Source organism: Ostrinia furnacalis, unplaced genomic scaffold (assembly GCF_004193835.3).
Source record: "Ostrinia furnacalis isolate ACB-3 unplaced genomic scaffold, ASM419383v2 OfSCF7552, whole genome shotgun sequence".
NCBI lineage: Eukaryota > Metazoa > Arthropoda > Insecta > Lepidoptera > Crambidae > Ostrinia > Ostrinia furnacalis.
This window is the reverse complement of record NW_021137791.1, coordinates 142,372-168,817: the sequence shown is the minus strand read 5'-3', so window position 1 is coordinate 168,817 and position 26,446 is coordinate 142,372. Positions and strand designations below refer to the sequence as shown.

Here is a 26,446-nt window from a genome sequence, read left to right as displayed (position 1 = left end):
CATGAGTAATATATATTCTAACGATTTGAATAAACCAAAGCATTCTCCCGTAAATACTGACGTCTCAGGGGGGAACATCTTTTTTTGATTTATTTTGTACTGATAATGAAAGACACCCACGCCCACGTTACCATCAAGTGAATGTTTCGATGCGTCACAATAAATATGGTGCCAATCTTGCCAGCCATTAGATTCTAAAACAAGGTTAAAAGAAGAGAAAGCAGAACTACCATATTTTGGAATATCCAGGTCGAAATAAATGTCAGGAGAGAGAATTAGAGATTCATAATTGGAGCAGAACACAGGTAAGTATGCAGATCTATGACTAGGAGCTTGTAAATAAATATATTTACGAAAACTTATGACAAGGCATGGTGGAGTTTTATGAGTCCAATAAGGTACAGAGTCTACATATTCCGACAAATCTTGTAACTTAGAATAGAGAGGATGATTAAGAAATTGAAATGCACGAAATAGATATTTATCACTTAAGAATTGTCTTCGAAGACTAAGGGGAGGCTCAACACATTCAATTTGGACCGCATTATTAGGACTAGACCGCATTGCACCCGTGACAATACGAAGGGCTTTAGATTGAACAGTGTCAAGTTTGCGCAAACCCACAATGCTACAAGGTTCCAAAAAAAAAGACCCATAATCTAAAACACTTCGAATAATAGCGTTATACACAAGTTTCATACTATAAGGATGAGCACCCCACCATACTCCCGATAAGCATCTTAAGATATTCAAAAGCTTTTCGCACCTAGCTAGTATATAGTACAAATGAGGTAAACCGGTTAACTTTGAATCCAGGATTAGACCTAGAAACTTAGCCTCATTATGAACAGGAATAACCAAATTATCATAATGTACAGAAATAGGCGGTGGACATCGCATCCTGGAGAATAGGACTATTGAGCTCTTATTTACTGACAGATTTAAGCCATTTTTATCTAACCACGACTTTAAGACGTTTAGAGTGGTAGACAGAGACTCACACAAATTTTGAATATTTGAACCAGAACTATACATAACAAGATCGTCTGCATATTGTAAAATATTAACTTTGTTGTGTAAAGATGATTCTAAGTCATAAGAGTAAATGTTAAATAATAAAGGACTTAAAACTGATCCTTGAGGCAAGCCTCGCCAGATTGATCTGGTTCTAGTCGATTCGCCACTTGAAACATTAATAAATCGCTCAGATAGTATGTTCATAATGAAATTTACTAATATTAGAGGAACATTAAGCAAAATAAGTTTATCTTTAAGAATAGGTAATAACACATTATCATAAGCTGCTGTTATGTCTAAAAAGGCTGCAAGTAGAGATTTATTCTTAGAAAATGCTAAGCGGATATCACAAGTGAAAATTCCCAAACTGTCAGAGGTACTCCTGCCTTTTCTGAACCCATACTGAGTATCGCTTAATAATCCTTTGCTTTCAATGAACCATTCTAGCCTATTTTTAATCAAGTGCTCTGCTACTTTAATAAGAACTGATGAGAGAGCAATAGGTCTATATGAGGCGGCATCATCTGAGGGTTTATTAGGCTTCAGGATTGGAATAATGTCCTGAGACTTCCAGGATGGAGGGACAAAGCCATTGATCATAATGGAATTAATAAGGGTTAAGTAGTATACCAGACTAGTATCACTTAAATGAGAGAGAAAAGAATACGGAATACCATCACAACCGGGTGACGAATCTTTTACGGATGAAAGAACACCTTTTAGTTCGGCAAGATCGAATGGGGCTGAAAGACCAGTTCTAAAAGTTGAGGGTGAGGTAACAGGCACTATGTTATATAAAGGTACTGAAGGAGGGGCCAACTTATCTAAGAAGTTTTCTGCTACCTGTTCTGGGAGATGAGGAGAAGTGGAATTTTTGAAAACAGATCTGAATCTTCTTATATTTGCCCATACTATAGAAGGAGGAGTATTAGGAGAGATGGAAGAACAGAAACTTCTCCAACCTTCCCACTTTTTACTTTTTAACAGTTTACGTGTACTGGTTATGGCTTCAGATAACAAGTTATAATTCTCATCTGTGGTGTTTTCACTATATCTCTTCTCAGCCTCTTTTCTTTTTTTAATGGCAGCTGTGCAATCACTATCCCACCATGGGGGAGAAGGGATTTTACTGTTGTGATGGCCTTTCACTGGAAACACCTCCTCTGCTGTCTCCAACAGAAGGGTGGCCAGTGCCTCAGCACACATCGGCTGGTTCCTCTCCCCTACTACAGGGAGGGAAGCAATGCTTCGCTCAACTTTCTCTTTATATAATTGCCAGTTGACATTGCCTAATTTAAATTTCATGCGAGGTGGGCTCCTAAAAATAGATTTGTTGGGTACAGATGGAAATGTTATGAATATGGGGAAATGATCACTACCATAAGAAGAAGTAAGTGTAGTCCAAGTCAAACATGATGCTAAACTAGGTGAACATATAGAAATATCTGGGGCACTCACACCCTCATGAGGTGGAGTTCTACGAGTTGGGAGGCCAGAGTTAAGAATACATAAATTTTCGGAATCAATTAAATCTAAAATTCTACTGCCATAATGATTAGAATTAGAACTCCCCCATGCCTGGTGCTGGGCATTAAAATCACCAAGTATAATTATGGGTTTAGGAAAACTATGAATTAAATTAACTACTTCATCATAAATTAAGGATGATGGGTGAGGGATATATATAGATACATAAGTAATATTATTTATACTAACAGCTACAATAGAAAAATCAGCATTATGATGAGGAATTTGGATAACAGAAAAAGAAAGAGAGTCATGGATGAGCAGTGCTACACCACCATAATTATCAGCTCTGTCTTCTCTAACTGTAGAGAATCCAGAGACTTTAAATAAGGAGTCCGGCCGAAGCCACGTCTCCTGAAGAGCAAGTATAGAAGATTTAAACTTATTAATTAAAAACAGTAAATCGCTTTTCTTGTTAGTAATACTACGGCAGTTCCACTGTATTATGGACAACTGGTCCATTATTACAGTCAATTACTTCTGAGGTATTCTTATTAGAAGGGGCAACGTTGGACGGTGAGGATAAATAATTAGACTGGGACAAAGAATGAAGAAGAGTAATGAGCAGTTCTTTAATAGACATTTCGGACAAAGAATCATTTTTGTTATTGTTTACAAGAATACTTTGAGATGGGGAAAATGGTGAATTAAAGTCCTTAATCAGGGCCTCATGACTGGCCCGATCATACCCTTTATTAAATTTGGGGGGATCTTTTGGTTTTAAAAATATGGTCTTTTTGTATGAACTACTGGTACTCATGTTGTTTTTATTAAATCCAATATTTGTTTTATTTGGGCTTGGAGGAGGTGGAGAAGAAGTTAATACATCAGCATAAGATTTAGTAGCCGGAGGGTGTAATTTCATTGCTTCAGCATAAGTCAAACAATCTTTCGCCATAGTTTCCTTAATATTTCGCTGCCTCAGAAATTCTGGACACTTTTTGCTGGTAGCAAAATGCGAACCAGAACATAAAACACACACAAGATCATCTTCATGAACAGAACAGTTATCCCCGGAATGACTTTGCCCACACCTGAAGCAACGAGGAGTAGACCTACATTGACTTTTGATATGACCGTATCTGCAGCACTGAAAGCATTGGATGGTGGGGAATATGTACAACTCCACCGGTAAAGAAGTGAAGCACATAAATATTCTTTTGGGTAAGACTTGTCCATCAAAGGTTACAACTACTGTTTCAATTGGAACAAATTCTGATTTACCATTGTTTACATTCTTCCTTTTTAAACGCCTTACTTTCAGAATGCTGCCACATCCAATTGGAACAGACATGTTCTCAATAATTTCCTCATCGGACCAATCTAAGGGTACCCCTCGGACAACCCCCATACGAGTAACATTAGTAGCCGGGATGAAAGCTTTGTACTTATTTAGTGTTAATAACTTGTTATTCAAAAATGCATTGGCAGCTTCATGAGTTGAGAAAGCAATAGACAATCTATTCCTACCAATTTTTTTCAGGCTTCCATTGATAACATTATGAATTGAATTCTTTTTTAAAAAATGGCCAAATGAGACAGGGTGTACAGTAGCATTATCATTTGGAGAAGTTATCTCTTTTTGCACGTGTATTACGTATGGTGACAAATCCGACGCTAGATATGACTGCCTACCAATAGGTTGTCGTAAAGAATTCTCTTCAGAAACACTAGCTGAATTTGGTACTGAAGGGTTGATATTCAGGGTAGAATTCAAAGCGGATTTAGAATTTAAAAGTAACTTGTCCGATGAATTTTCGCATTGACAATCGTTTTCATTTATTACGCCTTGTTTATTATGGTGTCTCCTTTTTTTATTGCAATGCTTACAAAGTTTTCGAGGAGCATGAGTTCGTTTTCGTTTACTATTAACATTGCATTCAGAACCGTCCGTATCCACAAAAGAGCTTTCGCTTACCAAGTTTACATTATCAGACGAGATAGTTACAAAGTTAGAAGCCTGGGGGATGCCTCCCCCAGGATCATCAGAGACGTCCATCGGACCAATTAAGAAAAGAACAACTTACCAGTTGCCCGATGAAATAGTACACAAACTATAAAATAAATACAACAATACACTTAAAACAAATACACTACACTACTTTACTGATCCTATTTAGTTATTAATTCTAACAAAAAATAATAAAACCCTAGAAAGACGTCTACACCGCCCGACGTTTCCCGCGCTTTTTCAAACTTTTTTAAATAGATCATCATTATCAAGTAAGGTGCCGCTTCTGGGCTTGAATTAGGATTTTGACAGGTTCGAGTATTGCCGTCTCTTGCTTTTGCTTTAATTAAAGCAGGATAGCGAGTGTTATTTCATGTTTTAAGAGTAAATTCTGTAGAGAATCAACTCTATTAAACACAGAATAATAATAAGTAGGTACTGTAATAGTATCAATATTAATGATTTATTGATGACATACAAAAGTACCGTTCAGTGATTATTTTAAGCTGTAGGTATACATACAATATACATTATGTAATAATGTTCGTACCTATGTCAATTTAATATGATGTAGGACCTACCTAAGTCCACCTGGTGGGCAGGCCTCCCACACTACGTCTTCCGGCCCGTGGTTGCCACTCGAGAACTTTTCTGCCCAAACAGCCATCAGCTTTACGAGCTATATATTATTATGTGCTCCTCTCAGTGTCACTTGAGAAGCAATAAAGGTCATGGGAAATACCTGGATGCGGGCGGCGCAGGACCGGGCGTTATGGAAATCCTTGGGGGAGGCCTTTGTCCAGCTGTGGACGTCATTTGGCTGATACGAACGAATCTAGCATAGGAAAACCATAGGAATTCCTAGTATAGATGACCCACGCTGAACTGTCCCACCAAACTCAATGACAGGGGGGCGCTACCATCGTTCAACTATATGGTTTCCAACATGTCAAAAATCAGAACCAGCGATCCGGTATTGACGGTGGCGCCCCACTGTCAATGTCATGGATAGGACAGTTCAGTATTTTGGAACTATAACTGACTTTTTTAACTTCGTCCGTGTAGATTTTATCAAAATCCGTTTAGCAATTTTTGGGTAAGAAAGAGTAACAGAAGTAACTCAACTAATCCTCTACGTTTATACGAGTAACTAGGTACTAGCGAGAGCCCCTGCTTCGCAGTCGCACAAGGTTAAAAACCTTCGAGATCCTGTTGAGTACAAAAAAACCGCATCAAATCCCGTTGCGTAGTTTTAAAGATCTACTAGCATACATAGGGACAGACAGACAGCGAATCGACTTTATTTTATATTATAGTGATTAGTAAATACTTATTCTGTGGTTTTAAGGTTACGGTCAAATACCTAAATGGATAACGAAAAGAGAAATGTTTGGAACAATGTTTTGGATTTTTAAGTACCTAAGTAGGTACACTTAGGAACTGAACATATCAAGCTCAAGGACTAAGGGTGACTTAGTCCGAGGGTAGTTTTGAAGGTCCTATTTTTCAGTCTTTATTTCGTCAGGTCCTTATTTCGTATCTCGGTTAACCTATAGGTACCTACGTCTTACCGACGCGACGTAACCATTATTTGCAAAGTGATAACTGACTACATCTACAAGTTTTACTCTGTCAAGTTTTTCCATGACCTCTCCCCAGTTTGTCTGTGAGATCGCTTCACAGTAAGACCGCCTGCTCTTTTGTCGAGCTACTTCTTTATTTTGTGTCCCAAAAAGTTGTGTTAAGCTGAAGCCCAGAGGTAGAGCATCACTAGCCTCGTAAGCCCGGATGTGCCACAGAAGGAACTAAAACTTTGTAGTCAGTAACGCCGAGACATTTTTGGAGGTGATTTCGAAGTATCGCCGGATGTGCCTTCAGAGGAACTAAAACTTTAGCGATAAATTTAAGTTCAAAAATTCGCGCCTATCGAAAAAAAAGAGTGATAGTCTATGGCTTAAAGTATTCAAAATCAGGTATCCGAACTAATTAATATAAAAAAACAAAATGTCACTGTCAAATTATCATTTTTCTTTGACAAGGTGGTTCGTCCGAGAAGACGTGTTGTGCGATTAATTTTTTTTCTTCACGTAAACGTAGTTAAATTGCAAAACTGACCAGTATAATTTAAGTTAAGACACTGCTAAACAAGCAAAAAAATTATTTTTTTTTTTTAAGTAGTTTTGTAAATATTTTTTTCGTTTGAAAATAATAGTTCTTTGCAAGGAACATTCGGTCTTGATGGCGAACGTTTTATTTTTGTATATTTTTTCTATTGAGATGGGATTGAGTATTGGACTTTTAAAATTATGATATGATTGAGAAAATTTACCACGAGAACCGAGAAGGTTCTGATTTTTAGTTTAGTAAATATTATAATTAACATGAATATTCACTTTACTTCTTATACATTCTAACCTATAACTAGTGTATGTTATAAAACCGATAGTACTTTTAAAAGTACTAATTATGAAACATTAAATAAAATTAAAACCGTTGTACCTTTTCAGTTACATTTATTAAAATCATTATTGTATCTTTATGTAGTATTAATTTATTAAGAAGGTTACATTTATGTTTTACTTAAAAGTAATAAAATACAATTTCATTTACTTTTCCTTTTAAATGTCTGTAATACCGAATGTTCTTTTAAGAGAAAACATTTTTTTATTATTTTTCACCTAAAATAAGCTATAAGCTATGCACTATTATATGAGTGTATATCATAGTTGCGACAAACAAAAGTGCTACAAACGTAGTGGCGACAGTACGTTATGCCGACAATACTTAGGCTCGACAAACGATTGCACGACAGAACCTCCGATCGACAAACTACACTGTGAAACAACTTTTTACTCAACGACCTAAAGCATGACAAACATAGTAACAAGTTATTTAAAAAAATATACGAGTATGTGGATGTATTAGTAATGTATAATAATAATTTTAGTAGGCTTTAGGTTTATTTTTTAATTACATGTTTACTTTAAAATTAAATTATACCTACATAAACGTAAACAAAAATTTAATTGTATAAAAATGTGAAAGTAAACATGAAAGTAAAAAAAACCTAATTATGCATTATTTATTTATTTATTTATTTATTCAAATATTTTTTCGTATAACATTAATGTGATTTTAAAAAATATTAAATAGGTATACAGATACATTTTTGTTAACGTTTATTATTTCTATTTTATAATTTATTTTATTCTATTTTTGTGTATAATTAAAGTAAACATGACAGTTTAAAGTTAAGTGATACCACAGAATAAGTAATAATAGTACAGGTACAGAAGGATTACTCCGCAAGACGATTTAAATAAATGCGAGTCTTGCTACGACGCGATACAGTGGAATTCAGCTCGCACAGCACTACGTACCTACAATTTTATTCACCTACAAGTTTTGACTCTTTCTATCGCGTGCCTCTGAACTCTTCTTACGCTGTTAGGGTTGCTGTCTAGTGAAAAAATAATTAATCTACTTATTTGTAATGAGGTACGTATGTAGGTAAGTATGCATTCATTATGGAAATCCTTCATAGTAGGTTAGGTTCCTATACTATCCTAAGAATTATTGATTACCTACATGGCCAACATACCTTTCAGCATCTTTGGAAAGCGAAAAAAAAAAAGATAAATCCGGTAGATTACTTTTCGTTTAAACACCCGAACGCCGCACAATATTTCTTTCTCTTTATGTCCATTTTTAAATAATACTTCGATCATAGAATAATAATCATACTACTACAACGCACGCCACGCGCCAGCGTCCTGACGAGCGCGCGCGTGACACTCGACTGATATAATACCCGCCGGCGGGGCGCTTCGCTGTAGGTAATTATCGGATGTACCGCGCGGAGTGAGCCAGGCCTGGTGATACATACTTATGGCACATTAAGTTGAAAATGTAAGATTAAAAATAAACCTAATATATCCACATACATATTTTTTTAAATAACTTGTTAGTTACTATGTTTGTCATGCTTTAGGTCGTTGAGTAAAAAGTTGTGTCACAGTGTAGTTTGTCGATCGGAGTTTCTGTCGTGCAATCGTTTGTCGAGCCTAAGTAATATCGCGCTAGGGTTTGTCGCGCCAAAGTACTGTCGTGCTTTCGTTTGTCGCCCCATCGTTCTGTCGCGCTAACGTTCGTCGAGCTAATGTGCAGTCGCGCCATCGATTGTCGGCATAACGTACTGTCGCCACTACGTTTGTAGCACCTTTGTTTGTCGCAACTATGATATACACTCCTATTATATAGGGCCCCTGAAAATATGAATGCAAAAGAAAATCTCTAACATAGATTTTTTTTTACTCGAATTGCTCGGCGTTTACTACTACAAATTATTCGTTCTTCTGAAAGCACATTCGGCGATACTTAGAAGTCGACAAAATTTACTCTTCGGTCTTACGAGGCTAGGGCTATCCAAATCACTCACCCCCATGTATGTTTCGCCATTTTTATTTAGTATATAATATTTATATTTTGTATATTTATCATAGTTTTCGAGTTATTATTTTTGTAAGTTTATGTGCTAGGTATAATATCTGTGTTTATGGGCGTACCTACTACCTAGCTTCTTCAATACGACGCGACATACATCTGTTTCTGCAATTTATTACACCGATCTTGTCGCGACAAGGAAAAAATTCCGTGCTTTTAAGCGATTTTGTTTTTTATTTTGATAACTTAGATTTATTAATCTAAGTTTGATAAGATTATTGTCCGTGGTGCATATCTTTTCAGGGGGATAGTCAGATTTTTTAAGGTCAGATCGTTATTGACTTAGCTCCTTCAAAACGATTTCCAGGTGGGTAGCTGCCTCAGGTAGCTGCCCTCTGCCTTGCCCCCACAACCTGTATACCTACTTCAAGGCACAAGGAAAAACGTGGCAGAACCCCAATATTCTCGGAGTCTAAAGGTCACAGAAGGCACTATACCCGGGGAATCCCCGGCAATCTGAGAAAAAACCAATCAAGTTTGGTGAAAGCTGTTATCTGTTGCACCGGTTTGCAAGCTGAGAAGACTTATAATATGGCGATTAACAATATTATGGCGCCATAAATACCTACTCGTATAGGTAGGTACCTACTTACTTACTCGTACTGACTACAATCATATAGGTAGCTACCTATTTATTACCTAGTTCATAAAAATGTAATGAACAGTTGAAAAATTACTACCTTGATGATATAATTAGATAGCTACAGATAAAAGAACTTAATTGACAAACATAACAAATAGAACTTTTAACAACATTAAATTAAAACGAAAACTAATACAAAGGTAGTATAGGTAAGTAGTGGGTAAGTACAATGAAAAAATAACTTGATGTCTCAATATTTGGAGGCGTAAGACTATTCAGAAGGTAGCCTGTTGTTCACCCATCTAACTTTAGGTATACCTAGCCTCGTGTCCATTTTCTTCATAATCGCAGGCATTTTATTTAGCATGCCATTGAGTTATACCGCTCTATAGCGTAGCTAATCGTTTTCTATTCAACTAAAAGACGTCCATTGCTGGACAATGGCCTCCCCCAAGGATTCCCTTCCTCCAACAATCCTGCGTTGCCCGCATCCAGGTATCTCGCGGCCTTCACCAGACCGTCAGTCCATCCAGTGGAGGCCTGCCTACACTACTTCTTCCAGTCCGTAACGGGACTATTCCCACCGCTGCAACTCCTAGGTGTAGCCAGGATCTACAGCTTGACCGCCAATAACCCAACCAGTGAAGGCCACGTTTCCGTTTTTCTCCGATTTGTAGTCGCCATTTGAGAACTTTTTTTTATCCCAACGGCCTTCAGTTCTAGAGTAGAATAGTTACCTACTAAAAAGAAAGTGTAAGAAAGCAGCTATAGCAAAACATTTTTAACCACGAAGCTGAACGCCAGCGGTCTTCCCCGTCCGTAGCTTAACAGCACGGAACTTCGGGACCATTCCCACCTCTCGTTCCCACCGCTGCAACTACTGTGTAGCCAGAATCTACAGCTTGACCGCCAATAACCCAACCAGTGCAGGTCAAGTTTGTCCCGGGGGAAAGTTAAAACTGTCATTGGACCCGCAACGAAATTAATCAGAAGAACATAGGAGTTCAAAGTTAAGGTTCGACTTCCCTCCAGTGCAAAGCGGATGACAGAGCAGCATGGAACTTCTTGAAACCTTTCCCTACCTTTAGCTTTCGGCCCTTTAGAAGTGACCCTTTTTCATCGCTCAGAAAATGGCATCCCTTCACGCAGCGAAGTAACACCAACTTACATCATCATCATTTCAGCCACAGGACGTCCACTGCTGAACATAGGCCTCCTCCAATGATTTCCACATTGAACGGTTGGTAGCGGCTTGCATCCAGCGCCTTCCTGCTACCTTTATGAGGTCGTCTACCGTACCGTAAAGCGCAGCGTGAGACGTCCACCTACAAGGTTGACAGACCTCTTCAAGTAACTACAAAAAGCGCCTGAGCGAATGCATTTCAGAATTTGAACTGTCACGTTTTGCCACTTGTCTAGGGGGTCTAGAAATCATTGGGGGAGGCCTATGTTCAGCAGTGGACGTCCTGTGGCTGAAATAATGATGATCGCTTTAGAAATACCGTAAGATGCCATATTTATTATATTACGAGTAGAAAAAGTTGGAGTAAGTCTTGAACATCTTCCGACTTTTTGTACACACTGTTATAATATCGCAATGGATATGTTACGGCTAAAGATAGGTGTGAACATAAACTTAAGATTAGCTGGCTAAACTTAAGTTTATCTTCGGCGAGGTGTTAATGTTAGTTTCTTCTATCTTTAGCCGGCTAAACTTAAGTGTAACCGCAGGACCTTGGCTAAAAATGTAGAAGGAAATGGAAAAGGAAACAATATAATAATGTTTACTATTTTGACACGAAACCTTCATTAAAAAATAATCACTTTCATTACACATACTTTTATGTACCTATGTAGGTATTCAAAATTACAATTATTACAATAACAAAATATTAATTAGGTACTCAAAACAATATCTACCTAATCATTACAATAAAGTAATAAGGAACCATTTGGTCATTACAGAATCTTCTGTAGGTAGGTATTTAAAATTACAAAATAAAACTGCGCTCGTTGTCTCCCCCCGCCCGCCCCCTCAAGAACTCCGCCGGCCTGAAGCGCCCATCGAATACATTTTTAGCCATTTCGTTTTGGCTAATGTGCACATTAGCCGGCTAAAGATGGAATATCACGACGCAAACTAACATTTTATCGAACTTTAGCTGCTTCTCGAAGATAAACTTAAGTTTAGCCGGCTAATCTTAAGTTTATGTTCACAACTATCTTTAGCCGTAACAGATATAAAAAAAAATCATACAGTAGAATAAAGAACTTCCCTCTTTGAAGTCGGTTAAAAAATTAACACCACAGACCAAAAATTACAGCCATAGAGAAGTGTTAATATTCTATTTTAGGCTATTTTGTCTTTGGAAGGTGCTTTACCTGCATCCTTGGCTTAATTGATTGGCAACGAGCATGAGGCTAGTCTATTTGTTATTTGACGACATAATTAAAGGTACTTTAGTAACTATACTTTTATTTATTGTAGCTAATAAATTACGCCCTTGGCCAAAGATCTATGTTTAGTTTCGAGAGAAATGCCGTGTCATTTTAAGTGTTTGAAGAAATGTACATAATATTATTATGTTGTTGTCTCGTAGGTACAATGGAATACTCTTTACAACTTTTAAATAAATTAATTTCTTTGTTAGATTATTTAGCCGTTGTACTTACGTACTACTTGTTAAGATTGGGATCTTATCTTATTGCCTTATTCTAAGATTATACTTATTGTTAGCGGCTATAGAAATACACATTCTGTTAACGACTGTCACAGTCTATGTGGTTGTGTGGATAGACGGGATTCACCAGGATTCTTCCGATTTTTTGTGCGTCCTCTCGACTCAAAAATTGTTGTTTTCTCCCGATAATAGGATCCTTGGATCTGGCAACCTTGGGTACAGTCAGCATCAATTAGTTCCTGACACCCAAAGTGGCCAAAAACTTGACAACACAACCTCATTCCAATGAGGGCTATCGTTTTAGCGCTCACCAGTTAGCGCCACTGTAGAGTAAGGTCCTGTCACTTGCTAGTAGCGAAGACAGTGGCGCCAACTGGCGAGCGCTAAAGTGGTAGGAGGACTATCGCATTTGCACTCATCAAGATGGCGCCACTGTAGAGTAAGGTCCTGTCAATCGCCAGGGGTGCCAACTGTTAAGTATAAAAACGATAGCCCTCATTGTGACAAAGACGTGTTGCGATCTTTTGGCTACTTTGGGTGTCACGAACTATTTGACGCTGACTGTACCTACTTCGTAAATTAAACTGGCAATAAAACGCAAAAAAGTGTAATATTGTTTATTACTAAATAAAAAGGAGATCATGATTTCACAGAAAATACAGTCTTAAATACTGGGTGATAGCTTCTATTGGAAATAACAGAATCATTGCATTCTGAACCTTACAGACAATACAAAAATAATCTGTTATTAATTACAGATTAATTCCAAAACCCAAATCAATAATAAGTGATTTAAGGTGTCCAGACTATGTAACACTTATAACATGTTATAATTATGTCAACTTTATAAGTATGGACGACGTGTGCCACTAATAAGACAGTTTGTGACATGTTATATAACATGTTACATTCTTACAGGCGCTAAGATAAGGTTTGTCCAGACTAATGTATTTTAAAACCATGTTTTATAAGAACGAACGATGTGTGCTACTAATAATAAGACAGTTTGTAACATGTTATATGACATGTTACATAATTTACACGTATTCTTACAGATTAGCGTCTGTTAGAATGAGTTATAAAACATAGTTTTATGTATAACATGTTATAATAATGGACGACTTGTGCTACAAATAACAGTTTTATAACAATGTAGGCATGTTGTATAACACAATTTAATAACATGTTACATAATTTGGACGCACTTACTTTAAAAAAATCGGTCTACTTCCAAATCAAAAACCAATGTTAGGTATCGGAACTTCCTGAAAATTACTCTAAAAAAGGTAAAAGTCTATGCATTGCAAAATAAAACATAAACTAACTAAATATTATTACATTGGAGTGTATAAAAAGTCTCATAAAAATGCCAGAGATGCGACGAAAGTTAAAACATTTGTTCTAAGATTAAAAATCAATATTAGTTTCTATTAAAAAAAAACTGCCCAGCATTTTATTTTTCTTAACAGATTAATATATTTTATTGTAGAAATAACTCATTAAAGCCTGGTCCGTGAGCACGTAGAATTTTGGCCAATGACCCCTAGCTACCCATCCTTATCGCTCGCGCGTAATTATGTTGCTGTCGCGCTCGCACACTCACTGCGGGCGCCCGTCGCACAGTCGCGACAGCAACATAATTACGCGCGAGCGATAAGGATGGGTAGCTTGGGGTCATTGGACGAAATTGTACGTGCTCGGAGACCGGGTTTTATACATGTCGCATCTCCGTGGCGTAAGTACAAACACCTAAACTAGAGGGCGCTACTTTTTACAAAAGTTATATTTATACATCGCTTACTAAAATCTAAGGCACTATTATACTTAAACGTATCAGGTTTCTAATTTTTATGGTACACCATCAAATAAGATGGGCGCCGTAAGTCGGTGGGCAGTCTTAAGGGGAATTTTGCAGTCTTTTTAATGAGATTAATAATGTATTTAATTTTGTAGGTGTTGCCAATTTATGCATTCTTTTATCCACAAATGGGTAGATCCCGGCCATAAAGTTAATATTCCTTATTTCCTTCGGAATAGAACAACAACCACGAGCTGTCAAACGAAACAGATTTTAGAATGTCATTTATGTGTAACTTTTCAGGATTATTTCACTGTTTTGTACATTAATCAATCACTGCACCACACACTACATTTTTGAAGCACTATTTCTCATAAACATTAACGATAAAATGTGAAAAAAATCTCAGTGTTCCAATTTTCAGCGTGCCAATAAGTGCTAACGAACTGTCAAATAGTTGCAAAAACGGTTCTGTTACTTCGCATCTCGCGTCTCTTTTTATCACACAGTGTTGTTGTTGCTGCTAAAGCCCGGTCCGTGAGCACGTAGAATTTTGTCCAATGACCCCAAGCTACCCATCCTTATCGCTCGCGTGTAATTATATTGCTGTCGCGACTGTGCGACGCGCGCCCGCAGTGAGTGTGCGAGCGCGATAGAAACATAATTACGCGCGAGCGATAAGGATGGGTAGCTTGGGGTCATTGGACAAAATTCTACGTGCTCACGGACCAGACTATAGTGACATCTCGCTCGCTCAGTCCTTTGTTGCTCTATTCCGCTAGGTATATTGACTTTATGATCTTCATATTACTTGGTTCACCCGGAATCCTCAACCACAGAGGAACTGGCTATCTTACCTCCAACTGCCGGAACACAACAATGCTGTTAACATTGTTGTTATGGCGACAGACTTAGGTAAGACGGTGGTAGCTAGCCAGGCGGACTTATAACAAGCCCTACCAAGCAGAATATTTTGCCTCCACTGGGAATCGAACTTAGGACCTCTGGGTCTGGGTCTGACACAGAAAATTATTTTACATCCTAAGAGCAGGAACTCACTGCATTTCCAGGAGTGATTGCCTGGTGTTAAGTGAGATGCAGTCTAGGATGGTAAATATCTGCCCTGTAAGTGCCTATTCACTCTCTCCTTGAAAAGGCCCGGATTATAGTGTTCAGGAAATACAAATTGTAATACCTACTTAAACATATTTTAAATACTTGAAACTGGATATTGAGTACCCTTTCCATTATATCGCTTATTGCCCTAATTTCTTTGTACGAATAAGTATATTTTCCATACAAAAATCTGCCAAATTTACAGAAAAAAACGAATCGTTTGATTCTTCACTGGTTTGTAATACTACATTAACTTACTATAATCATAAGTGATATTCACAGTTATTAACTAACTTTATTAACACATTTTGAGCTGTGGTGGTCGGTTTTAGAATCTAGTGGCGTAAATATCTAAATATACAGGGTGTTTGGCGGAAGGTTAGACAAACTTCGTGGGTGTATAGGTAAGGTCATTTTAAGAATACAAGTTCGCCCATTTGACCCTAAGTGACCTACTTTTTTTTTAATTGATATTTTTGTTTTTATTTAATTTTTTCAGAAATTCGACCTGAAAACTGCTTAAATTTTTTTTTCTCTCGTGTTTTCCACCGATTTTTTTATTTGATATTAATCTCGAATATGTCTTTAGTCAAATAAAATTAATTTCAGATCCAGATAATGATTGGATAGCTAGTTACGAGCCGCCAAAGTTTAACAAAAGTACAAAACACGATAAAAGGATTCGATTAAAAAAAAATCAAGGTGATAATGGATTGCCAATGATCTTAAAAACATCTCTATCTTCTCTTCTTTCCAATGATATTTCCCACGTGGTGGGTAGATATTGAAATTCGCCAAAAAATCGAAGTTTAGGAAAGAAAATGGAATAATAATACAAAAAATATTCATAGCTATAAACTGCATAGTTTTTTAATTATACAGGGTGTCCCAAAATTAGCACATCACACTGACACTGGAGGTAGCTGAGTCTAAGACGCATCGAACAAGCTTAATATGTCCATATAAAAGTTTCATAAGTTTTAAGATATGACCTTTTATTTATTCATTTCCATATTTTCCATAGAAAAGTTTGTTTTGAAATATGACTCATATTAGTTATTTTTAAAAATGGACTTAATATACTTGTTAGATGCGTCTTAAGCTCATTTTTTACCTCTGGTGTCAGTGTGACGTGAAAATTTTGGGACACCCTGTATTTACGCCACTAGAATTTCTAAAACCTAATATACAGTCTTTTTGAAGGCTTAGCCAATACTATATTGGTGTTTGCTAATTCTAATATAGCTCGTACGACCCCGATTATTATACATCAGACTTATATTAAGGTGGGATATTTATACACTAGCGTTTAACTAATGGCCAATGGCCATAGACAAAAAATTGTCTCTGGTTGAGTGCATTACCATAGACAACGAATTTCAGTGTAGCCATTACACAAAAAGGAAATTCAATATATTCCTATTAAGAGTATTTTGGAGTTCATAAATTCCAAATAACAAAAAATGTTAAAAAGGTCACTGGGACGTTTATAATTTGTAAAAAACTACTCTAAAAATATGTTTTGTTAAATTCATTGTGCGCTTTCATCTATTACTAAGTTACTCTCGGATTCTATGTCTCTACTGTCGTAATCGGACGAATCCTGGTTACATGAATCATTTTCTTGGTTACACTGACCATTTTTTTGGTTACACGAATCGTTTTCTTGCTTGCAAGAATCAACCACTCGGTTGCAACTATCAGCCTCTTTAACGTTGTGTGTTAGGATAAGATTCCTTATGTAACTTTCCATGTTAGCAGCCAGCGCTGTCATAATTTGGTTTTCAATGCTCAGAATCGATGTGCTTACATCTAAATTCATGTTACCTTGATTTTTCAGCAGATTGGCCAGTATTGGGTTGGATTTCAATGTTTCTTGCCTCGATTCGTTGCTGTTGTAGTTTTCTTTCTCAGTTCTGGAGTGTATCCTTTGATGGAGTTTGAAAACGTCGGGGTCTTTAAAACATTTTGAGCATTCTGTACATTTGTACGAAGTTCTGGGTTCAGTGTCGTCGTTTCTGGAGTCGTTTGTCGTTTCGTCGGTTGATGTGTGGGGGGTTAAGTCTTCTGGTGTTGGGACACCTGAAACAGGAATGTTTGGTATTTTATAGGTTTGAATATTTCAAAATAAGGCCTCTCCAAAGGCTTAAATAACTTAAAAAGTCGTATTGCCCAAGGTGAGAATGAGGATCATTTCGATTTTTAGCTGTGAATGCAGATTTATAGGGCTAAGAAATCCTTAATACACAGTCCAAAAATTTTTGTTCTACGACAAAAATTGACGAAGTTATGGCCAAATTACTAAAAAAGTTCACTGACCGCCCGGCGCGGGGACGATGACGTCATTATATCCGATCCGAACGCTGCCGGCGTACTGCGTGGATAGAAAATATTTTTTTCTAGCCAAACTATCAGTTTATACTTATTTTTCACAATTTTTATTTTTAAAAATTACTGGTCGATAGGGTACTTTATTTTGATGAATAAATGTTATTAAAAGTTTTTTTCTAAAACTGATAGTTTAGCTGGAAAAAAATATTTTCCATCCCAATAGTACGCCGGCTGCGCTCGATTCGGATATAGTGACGTCACGCGGCCCTGCGTACGTTGACTTTTAGCGGCAAAAACGGCCTATGTTTATTACTTAATATCTTCGTAAGTAATGGTCCGATTTGGATAATTCAAAAAGATATATCTTTCTTATGTCTTAAAGATTAACGTAGATACTAGTTTTATTGAATTTTCTACAACAGTACTGATCCTCATTGACTGCACAACCTTTAGTTTGCCGGGCGAAGGCTCTCCCATCAGAGCTACTTAGACAGTATAAGTACGTCGAAAGTTTCAAATGTAATAAGTACATATTTGTAACTTATTATAGCTTAAGCATCGACAGAAAGAGCAGAAGCGATCTTATTCTATAACCTACTGGAAAAACTGCTTCTGAAGCACATGGTTATCTTACTACTACAATAGAAAATTTGTGAGGATGCATGGATGTTTGTTACTCTTAATAAATCACTGAAGCATTTAATTGAATACAATTTTATAATAATTAATTTTAAACTTTCGCGTTGCATAATTGAATTAATTTAAACCTATCCGTGTATCGCGTTAAAACCTGTTTAAATTAATACAATTTTGTAGGTATAATAAAGAGAAGAGTTTGAAACCCTGGAAAAGCCAACTATTTTTTTAATTTTTATGGTTACTGTTACATAAAATAGTTAATAATAGTCTGGTACCCAAAGAATGTTGGGCTATTGATTTGAAGATGATAGTACCACAGAATAATAATAAGTACTACGTACAGAAGTTTTACTTCGCGAAGGTATTTAAAAATATGTATGCTCCATGTCATTAACAATATGGTGTAATTTAGCCTGTCTCAAGAGTCAAGCACCATTTTGTTGACAAACGTCAGTGATCGGCACTGCGCCGAAGCTATAGGGCTGACTTCGGTAAAATGTGACGTGAGGTGCCAAACTGCGGAAAATGGCGGAGGAAATACATGATTTAGCATGAATTATCATGAATAATATTAACTACTTATTTACCTCTCAGTGTCTTTAGGCCACTTAAAAAGTAGGTACATTCTGTGTTTTTATTATTTAGGCAGTTAAATACTGTACAGTATTTAGTACACCATTTTCTTTATTTTCTTCCATCATACACAAGAATACGCGTGCGTGAGTCAATGTTCGCTCGTATGTGAGGCCTTGTCGAATAGTATCCTGTAGGTGGGCCATTGTGCGTGTTATGTTTTCGATGTAAACTCGCGGAGATGAACAGGCCTGATAGTACCAACTAACTCATGAGCTAACCTAATAATAAATAATCGCACCATGACATGGCATAACAGGGGCCAGGCCAGCGTTGCCAGTTTTTTTTTCGCCAAGTCGGGACTTCGGTACTTTTTGAGTGAAAATAGCGGGATTCTTCCGTCAGAAGCGGGACATAGTAAAAAAACGTATATAATCAAAGGTTTTCAAATATTTATCTTTTTATTTGACTTAAAATTACGTTTACGTGACAATAGATAGCAAAAGTAGCCATAGAAAATGTATTTTAACAAAAAAATAATATTTTAAATCAGATTTACTCTATCGTTAATTTCGTCTTTAGAATAAAAAAAGAAAAAAACTATTCTTTAGAATAATATGGCGTTTCAAACAATAGTCTGGTGAAGTGAGTGTCTCTCTCCGAAAAGCGGGACCGAGGCTGTCCCGCGCGGGACATTTAAATTTGATTTAAAAATCGGCACGTCCCGCCAAAATCGGGACGTCTGGCAACGCTGGGCCAGGCCCCCGCTGAAAAAGGACCAAAAAAAGAACTAGATACGCCAATGATTATAGTTACCGTTACAGAATGTGGCGAGGGCATCAGTCGCGCCGGCCTGCATCGCTAGCATCGTCTGCATGTAGATCGCTTGAGCCATCTGCTGCTGTATCTGGAAACCAACATAGTTACAAAGTCAAAGTCAACATTTCTTTATTTGTTTAGACTAATAAATAGTTCTTACAAATCGTCATTTTGCTCTTAAGGAGCCTCTACATGTCTCATAATCTTTTTACCCTACCAGCGCTTCGAGACCAACATTTGGCAAGTGCTGAGAAGAAGCGCCGCACAGTGGTCCCGATTTAATAAAACATGGACATTGATGCTAGAGGCACGAAAATTTTTTTGATGGTTACTGCTATGATAACTAATACGGCAAAAAAATATTACAATCCTACGACGTCTATTTCGTAGTAAAAAAAAATATATACATATTTTTTGTATGGAAGAAATTACGTTTCTGTCAATTTTTCGAAATTCTTTAACGATGTCAAAATGCCGATCACACATGTTATAAAACAAGTGATTCTGAGTATTTCATGCGAAGATACTTGTCACTTATCTCTGCGTACTTTTGAGTTATCGAGGGTTGAAAAATCGATTTTTTTATATTAAATATTTCCACGAAAAATTGCCAGAATTACAATATGGTGTATAAAGGACACTTTTGATGACACATAACAACGACTCGCACTCGCGCGCGCTCGTATGCATCAACTTTTATTAAAATAAAAAAAAATCAGTTTCCGTGACTGCCATACGGGGCGAAATTGTGCGAAGGTAGCTCTAGCCTTGGCAATGCGCGAAGTGATGTCATCTTTGGTACCTCCAGTCTCTGACACGACGCTCCCAAGGTAGGTAAAATTGTGGACAAGTTCCACATGCTCTGCACCAATCCGTAATGGTGTGCAATTCCTCACTCCAGATCGCATATCTTGGGTCTTTCGGCAGTTAATTTTGAGCCCCGTGATGCCCGCCTCTCGATGTAGTTCATCAATTTTGGATGGGATATCGTGATGCGTGTGGCTCAGCAAACAAATGTCATCGGCATAATCTAAGTCTTCTAAGACTCCAATTATACCCCACTCTATTCCACGCCATTGGTTTTGATATGCACGACACATGATTCCATTCAAGACAACCAGAAAGAGAAGCGGCGAAAGCAGGCAGCCTTGCCGGACGCCCGCATGCACCTCGATGTCTTCGGAGATGAGGCCGTCGTGAGTCACCGTACAAGAATATTTCTTGTAGATGGCCTTCAGTAGATCGATATTTTTCGGCGGGACACCAATGTCAGCGAGTCGCGACCATAATTATGCTTGCCCACTTTAGCGTATCAAAGATAATCTTGCAGAAAACCAATCCCCTTTCTTTGGCACAGTAATTAAAAGCCCCTTATTCCAGTCGTCTGGGAGTTCCTTCTCCATCCAGATGTTTTCGATGAGAGGTGTGAGGACGTCGGTCGGCGGCGGAGTTTACGTCAACTATCACTCAATCAACTCAAAACGAACTCGCGCGCGCGTATTTTGAATTAAATGGCGCGTAAATTATTCTATTTGTATTTGTTTTTTATTTATTTTACTAAAACCGAAAATACCGAAAATCCCGGTTTTTGTGAAATGAATACCGGTATTAATTAAACCTAAATTTGGCCCGGTATTCCGGTATTTTCGAAATTCGGTATCCCGGTTTGCGACCCCTAANGGACCACCGTGCGCCGCAACAAACTCAGTCACCACTGTCTGCCGGTTAATATAAATAAATAGAAATAGCAGTAGTAGGTACATTCGATTCAGGAGCAGTTCACTGAATTTCCCATGCATTCTTGTATAGTGTATCTTATAAGAATGGGTATACAAAGTTACAAGTTACATACACAAATAAAGGTCAATAAAGATTAGACCGACTGACTGACATAGTGATCTATCAACGTACAGCCCAAACCACGGATCGGGCTGAAATTTGGCGTGCAGGTAGATGTTATGACGTAGGCATCCGCTAAGGAATGATTTTACGAAACTCCACCACTAAGGGGGTAAAACGGGATCCACGCGTACGAAGACGCGGGCGGCCGCTAGTCTAAAATAGAGCACCAGGTCACGCGAAGTTCGTCAATGCGATGGACTAATCAAAACTGCGGTGGTCCACTGCATGAGTACACTGAGTTGATTACCAACAGTGAAAGATACAGAGTAATCATAAGGCGAGCAACATCCGTCAACCATAAATTACACTCCTGAGCTCGCTGTCAAGAGTGTAACAACTGAATAGTCGAAATACCTGGACTTTCAGGGTTTCGCTCAGTGTTCGACTGGACCTACTAAAAGTACGGACACCCTGCAGGACTTCTGGAAACATTACCTGTGGATCCAACCCCATGGAGTGCGGTACGTTCCCCGGCACCCACGAGCCAGTATTCCTGGTCCTGTGGTACGGCGCTGGCGTATCCGATGGTAGGTTCTGCGACGGTATCGCGTCTTTACGCAAGGATCCAGAGACTAGAGGTGTCAATTGCTTATGTAACGTAACTAAGAGTTACCTGACAAAATTATCTCCACTACTTTGAAAGAGCTAAGTCAAACAATTTGACCTTAAAAATCTGACGGCAGGTTCTGCGACGGTATTTCGTCTTTACGTAAGGATCCAGAGACTAGAGGTGTCAACTGCTTACTTTGGTAAACATTAATTGTGTAACTAAGAGTTACCCATCAAAATTCTCTCAGCTCCAGCCAATATGTCGTTCCGAAGCTTCATACAACTTTTACTACAAGTTTTGACTACTTAATAAGCAATCAAGTGTTTTGTGTCATTAATGCATGTGAATTATTAATTTATTCATTGATTTATTAATCACTTATATTATTGTATGCCAACCAGGCGAAATATAGTGAGACTATCACAATGTAATATTTTTATCTGTAAATACCTATGTTTCACAATAAATAATTTTGAATTTGAATTTATCGAGCTAACTGTGTACCTGGCAGCCGTGACGTCATATCTTTACCGATGGTAGGTTCTGCGACGGTATCGTGTTTCTGCGCAAGAATGCAGAGACTAGAGGTGTAATTATTTTGGTAAATATTTAATGTGTAACTAAGAGTTACCTGACAAAATTCTCTCAGCACCACCCAATATCTTCTATATATACAGGGTGTTTCTTGTAAGGTGTCAAGCCGAAGGCAGGTGATAGGTGAGGACTAGACCTATCGATTTCACCCCCATGTATGTTTTACGATTTTTCATAGTTTAGAAGTTATCGTTAATTTTGTGATTTTTTCAAATTGTATGACCTAGTAGGCTTTAAATTTTTTTATCTTTTTTTTGGGTCGACTTTTCTCAGATTTCTTTTTTTTGACAGATTCCCTATTAATTGCAGATTTTTGAAAAAAATAATCAACTTCCTATCTTTGATGCAAGACACAAAATTTTTGCTAGAAACATAAAAAATATGCTTTTAGCGGAACATTCTAAAATTTTCAACTTAAAAGTTTTTTTTTTTTTAACTTTTAAGTTGAAAATTTTAGAATGTTCCGCTAATAGCATATTTTTTATGTTTCTAGCAAAAATTTTGTATCTTGCATCAAAGATAGGAAGTTGATTATTTTTTTCAAAAATCTTCAATTAATAGGGAATCTGTCAAAAAAAAGAAATCTGAGAAAAGTCGACCCAAAAAAAAGATAAAAAAATTTAAAGCCTACTGGGTCATACAATTTGAAAAAATCACAAAATTGACGATAACTTCTAAACTATGAAAAATCGTAGAACATACATGGGGGTCAAATCGATAGGTCTAGTCCTCACCTATCACCTGCCTTCGGCTTGACACCTTACAAGAAACACCCTGTATAAAAGAAAGTCGTGTTAGTTACTTCGCTTATAACTCAAGAACGGCTGAACCGATTTAGCTGAAAATTGTCAGGGAGGTAGTTTTGAGCCAGGAGAAGGACATAGGATACTTTTTATCCCGTTATTTATTGCCATTAAGGCGGAACAAAGTTCGCCGGGTCATCTAGTAATGTATAAAGGGGCTATTTGGGATGTTTATAAGCATCCTGGAAAGGGTATAAAAAACTTTGACTTTGACTATCTACCTGTGGATCCAACCCCATGGAGTGTGGTATGTTGCCTGGCACCCACGAGCCAGTATTTCTGGTCCTGTGGTACGGCGCTGGCGTATCCGATGGTAGGTTCTGCGACGGTATTGCGTCTTTACGTAAGGTTCTCCATTGGCCTGAAACATTATGTTGCAAAAGTTAAATAATGTCAATCCTCTTACTGAGCAGAGACCAATTTGGTACAAATAATTGTATTGTAAATATCTCTGATACCAAATAAATAATTTTTTCTTTGTTTCTTTCACCAGTATTCACAAACAATGCTTGCTTAAGTGAAGCAGCAAATCGAATAGAGCTCTGCGCACACGCACTAGGAGACCTCATAGTAATGTTTGTGAATTTTAAAAAAGTTTTCAAACTTAAATAGCAGTGGGCTGGACAGCTACCTAGGTAAAAAGATAGAAGGTGAACCATAGTATCAACAGAATGGCCCATCCATTCTGTTGATGCTATGGTTCACCTTTCAATTTTCGCCCAGTTCACCACCAAAAGGGAAGAGAAATGATGGGAAGGCCTCCCAAAGGTGGGCTATTTGTGGAAAATAAAGCTATTTATTTATTGTTATTACTCTTTGTCCTCCATTGCAGAAGCAATTATTATTTTAACTTTCTTCCTGCAATAGCTATCTCTAAGGCCTCAGCCTCGAACTTAGCGGGCAGCGGGGCGGGAGCGGCGGCGGCGCTGGAGCGGGGCGGGCAACGCAGACCCGTTCTCGAAACAAGCGGGCAGCTCGCGCGGCGCTTTAGCGGCGAAGTGTTGTGTTCGGGGTTGTGTTGTCGAGATATTTGTTTTTATTCGCAAACGAAATGTCTGAACAACGGCGACAATTTTATTTCGATTCAAATTTATTCCTAACGCTCGATTTATTGTGGGCAAAAGAAGGAGTGCGCTCTGCCCGCTCGTTGCCCGCTCCCTCGCCGCTGCCCGCTCGTTGCCCGCTGCCGCCCCGCTGCCGCGCCGCTGTTTTCGAGAACCGGTCTATTTGATTTTATGCAAAAGATCCTGCCGCTCCCGCCCCGCCGCCGCCGCCGCCCCGCTGCCCGCTAAGTTCGAGGCTGAGGCCTAAGCCTCCTACATCTTTTTCCCTCCCATTAATTCCCTTTCTAATTTACTAAAAGTAAATTCAGGACTTGGCTTACACTTCCCAAGTTTGCCGGGCTGGTTTCACCCAAAATCCTCAATCACAGAGGAACTGGCTATCTTACCTCTAACTGCCGGAACACAACAATGCTGTTAACATTGATGTTATGGCGACATACTTAGGTAAGATGGTGGTAGCTAGCCAGGCGGACTTGGAACAAGCCCTACCACCAACCAAACCGAACAGAAAATTCTGCCCCCACTGGGAATCGAACCCGGGACCTCTGTGTCTGAAGCAGGTGGTCTAACCACTAGACCACAGAGGCGGTTAGTTATTAGATTTATCAGCTTTAATTTTCGATTATTTTACCTTGGTACAATTTGGAACAGAAGACTTTTTGATATTGGCAAGCTAAAGACTGAAGTTTGACAGATCATCATTATCTCAGGCATAGGACGTCCACTGCTGAACATAGGCCTCCCCCAATGCTTTCCATGCTGCCCGGTTTGACAAATGGAGAACAATAAATTTTTTTTTTTTTCAGTTTTGTTAATAAATAACTCGCCAGCTTAAAGAGTGTAAAATTGACAGCAGCCTCTACAAGCTGAAGAAATGTGTTATTCATCATCACTTATCATTCTAAGATATTAATAAAGTTCTATGTTGAAAATGTTACAGAAATATGGGTCACTAGTTCCAGACATTACACAACATTATTAATCATATTACACAATGAAAATATCCTACTCTTCTGACTCCATAAACTATTGTGTCTGGTTACCACAACACAATTGGCATGGTGTTTTTTTTCTAAGACCTTTTTACAAAGCAGTGAACAGAACCATAAAATAGTTTAATTTGGTGATAGGGGCCTACAAAGACTTGCATGCAATACAATTAACTAGATAAATACTAAATAAATGACCCAATTACTTTTTAAGTCCGACAGAAGTAGGAATACGAACAATCAAGGAAATTTCGCGTCATTACCTCTGTTTTTTCCAACGCTAGTTATGGTGTAATCTTCTGGTTTGAAATGCAAACTGCACACTTTAGAGTACTTTGTGTATGGTTTGCCTCTCTTCAGTATTCTATTCCAGAGTTTAGCCAGCTCCTCATCCCTTGGAAATTGGTGGAACGAAACATTCTTAGCTTTTCCAGCCATGGACGTACACCGAGGCACCGTGCAGTAATACGGCATTTTGTTAGCTCAAAACACACTGGAGAACACAAATTACCATAGCTAATGCCCCCGCAATTGATTTAATTAGCACAAACTTAGCAAAACAAATAAAACTCCGTAAACACACCAAGCGCCGACATATCAAAATAAAGGTAATTTGTTTGTTGCCATTTTGAAAAAATATTTGATGGAATCGTCTATTGTCTATTGAAATTAAAATACCGGTATAACGTTATTGTATCGCAAAAGCATTAGAGCGAGGACATTCTGTATTCTGTAGTATTTTATTTGTATTCTGTATGTATTCTAGTCGAGAGTTCGAGGCGAGACCCGTCCCTGTAAGTATTGACAGCTCATTGGCTACATGGGAAGATGGGAAACGTTTTGGGAACATTGCTATCAATTTTGTAGAACCACGAGAAGTTTGCGTGGATTTGCAGTTTTGCAGTTTCAATTTATTTATGTAAACATTATTCGTAAAGTAAAAAAATTCGTAATGTGGTAGGCTGTATCTGCGAGATTCTTGCTCGCCTTGGTCCTATTTGCTCGC

General features: G+C 37.9%; 1 protein-coding gene across 1 annotated transcript; it reads right to left on the bottom strand.

Annotated features, from left to right (window-relative positions):
* Positions 1 to 16,263: 16,263 nt before the first annotated feature.
* Positions 16,264 to 26,055, bottom strand: LOC114365063 (uncharacterized). Its single transcript, XM_028321517.1, has 4 exons — positions 25,704 to 26,055; positions 23,609 to 23,748; positions 19,536 to 19,626; positions 16,264 to 17,258 (listed from the first exon to the last, which is right to left on the bottom strand). The coding sequence occupies exons 1-4, from the start codon at positions 25,912 to 25,914 to the stop codon at positions 16,708 to 16,710; spliced, it is 993 nt and encodes a 330-aa protein (XP_028177318.1). The 5' UTR covers positions 25,915 to 26,055; the 3' UTR covers positions 16,264 to 16,707.
* Positions 26,056 to 26,446: the final 391 nt, after the last annotated feature.

Excerpts from the sequence above, each read along its gene's own strand:
- LOC114365063 (XM_028321517.1), bottom strand. The coding sequence starts at position 25,914 with ATGCCGTATTACTGCACGGTGCCTCGGTGTACGTCCATGGCTGGAAAA. Across the intron at positions 23,749-25,703 it reads TAGCGTTGGAAAAAACAGAG|GCCAATGGAGAACCTTACGT; the intron begins GTAATGACGCGA and ends ATAATGTTTCAG. Across the intron at positions 17,259-19,535 it reads CCTCGCCACATTCTGTAACG|GTGTCCCAACACCAGAAGAC; the intron begins GTAACTATAATC and ends TTCCTGTTTCAG.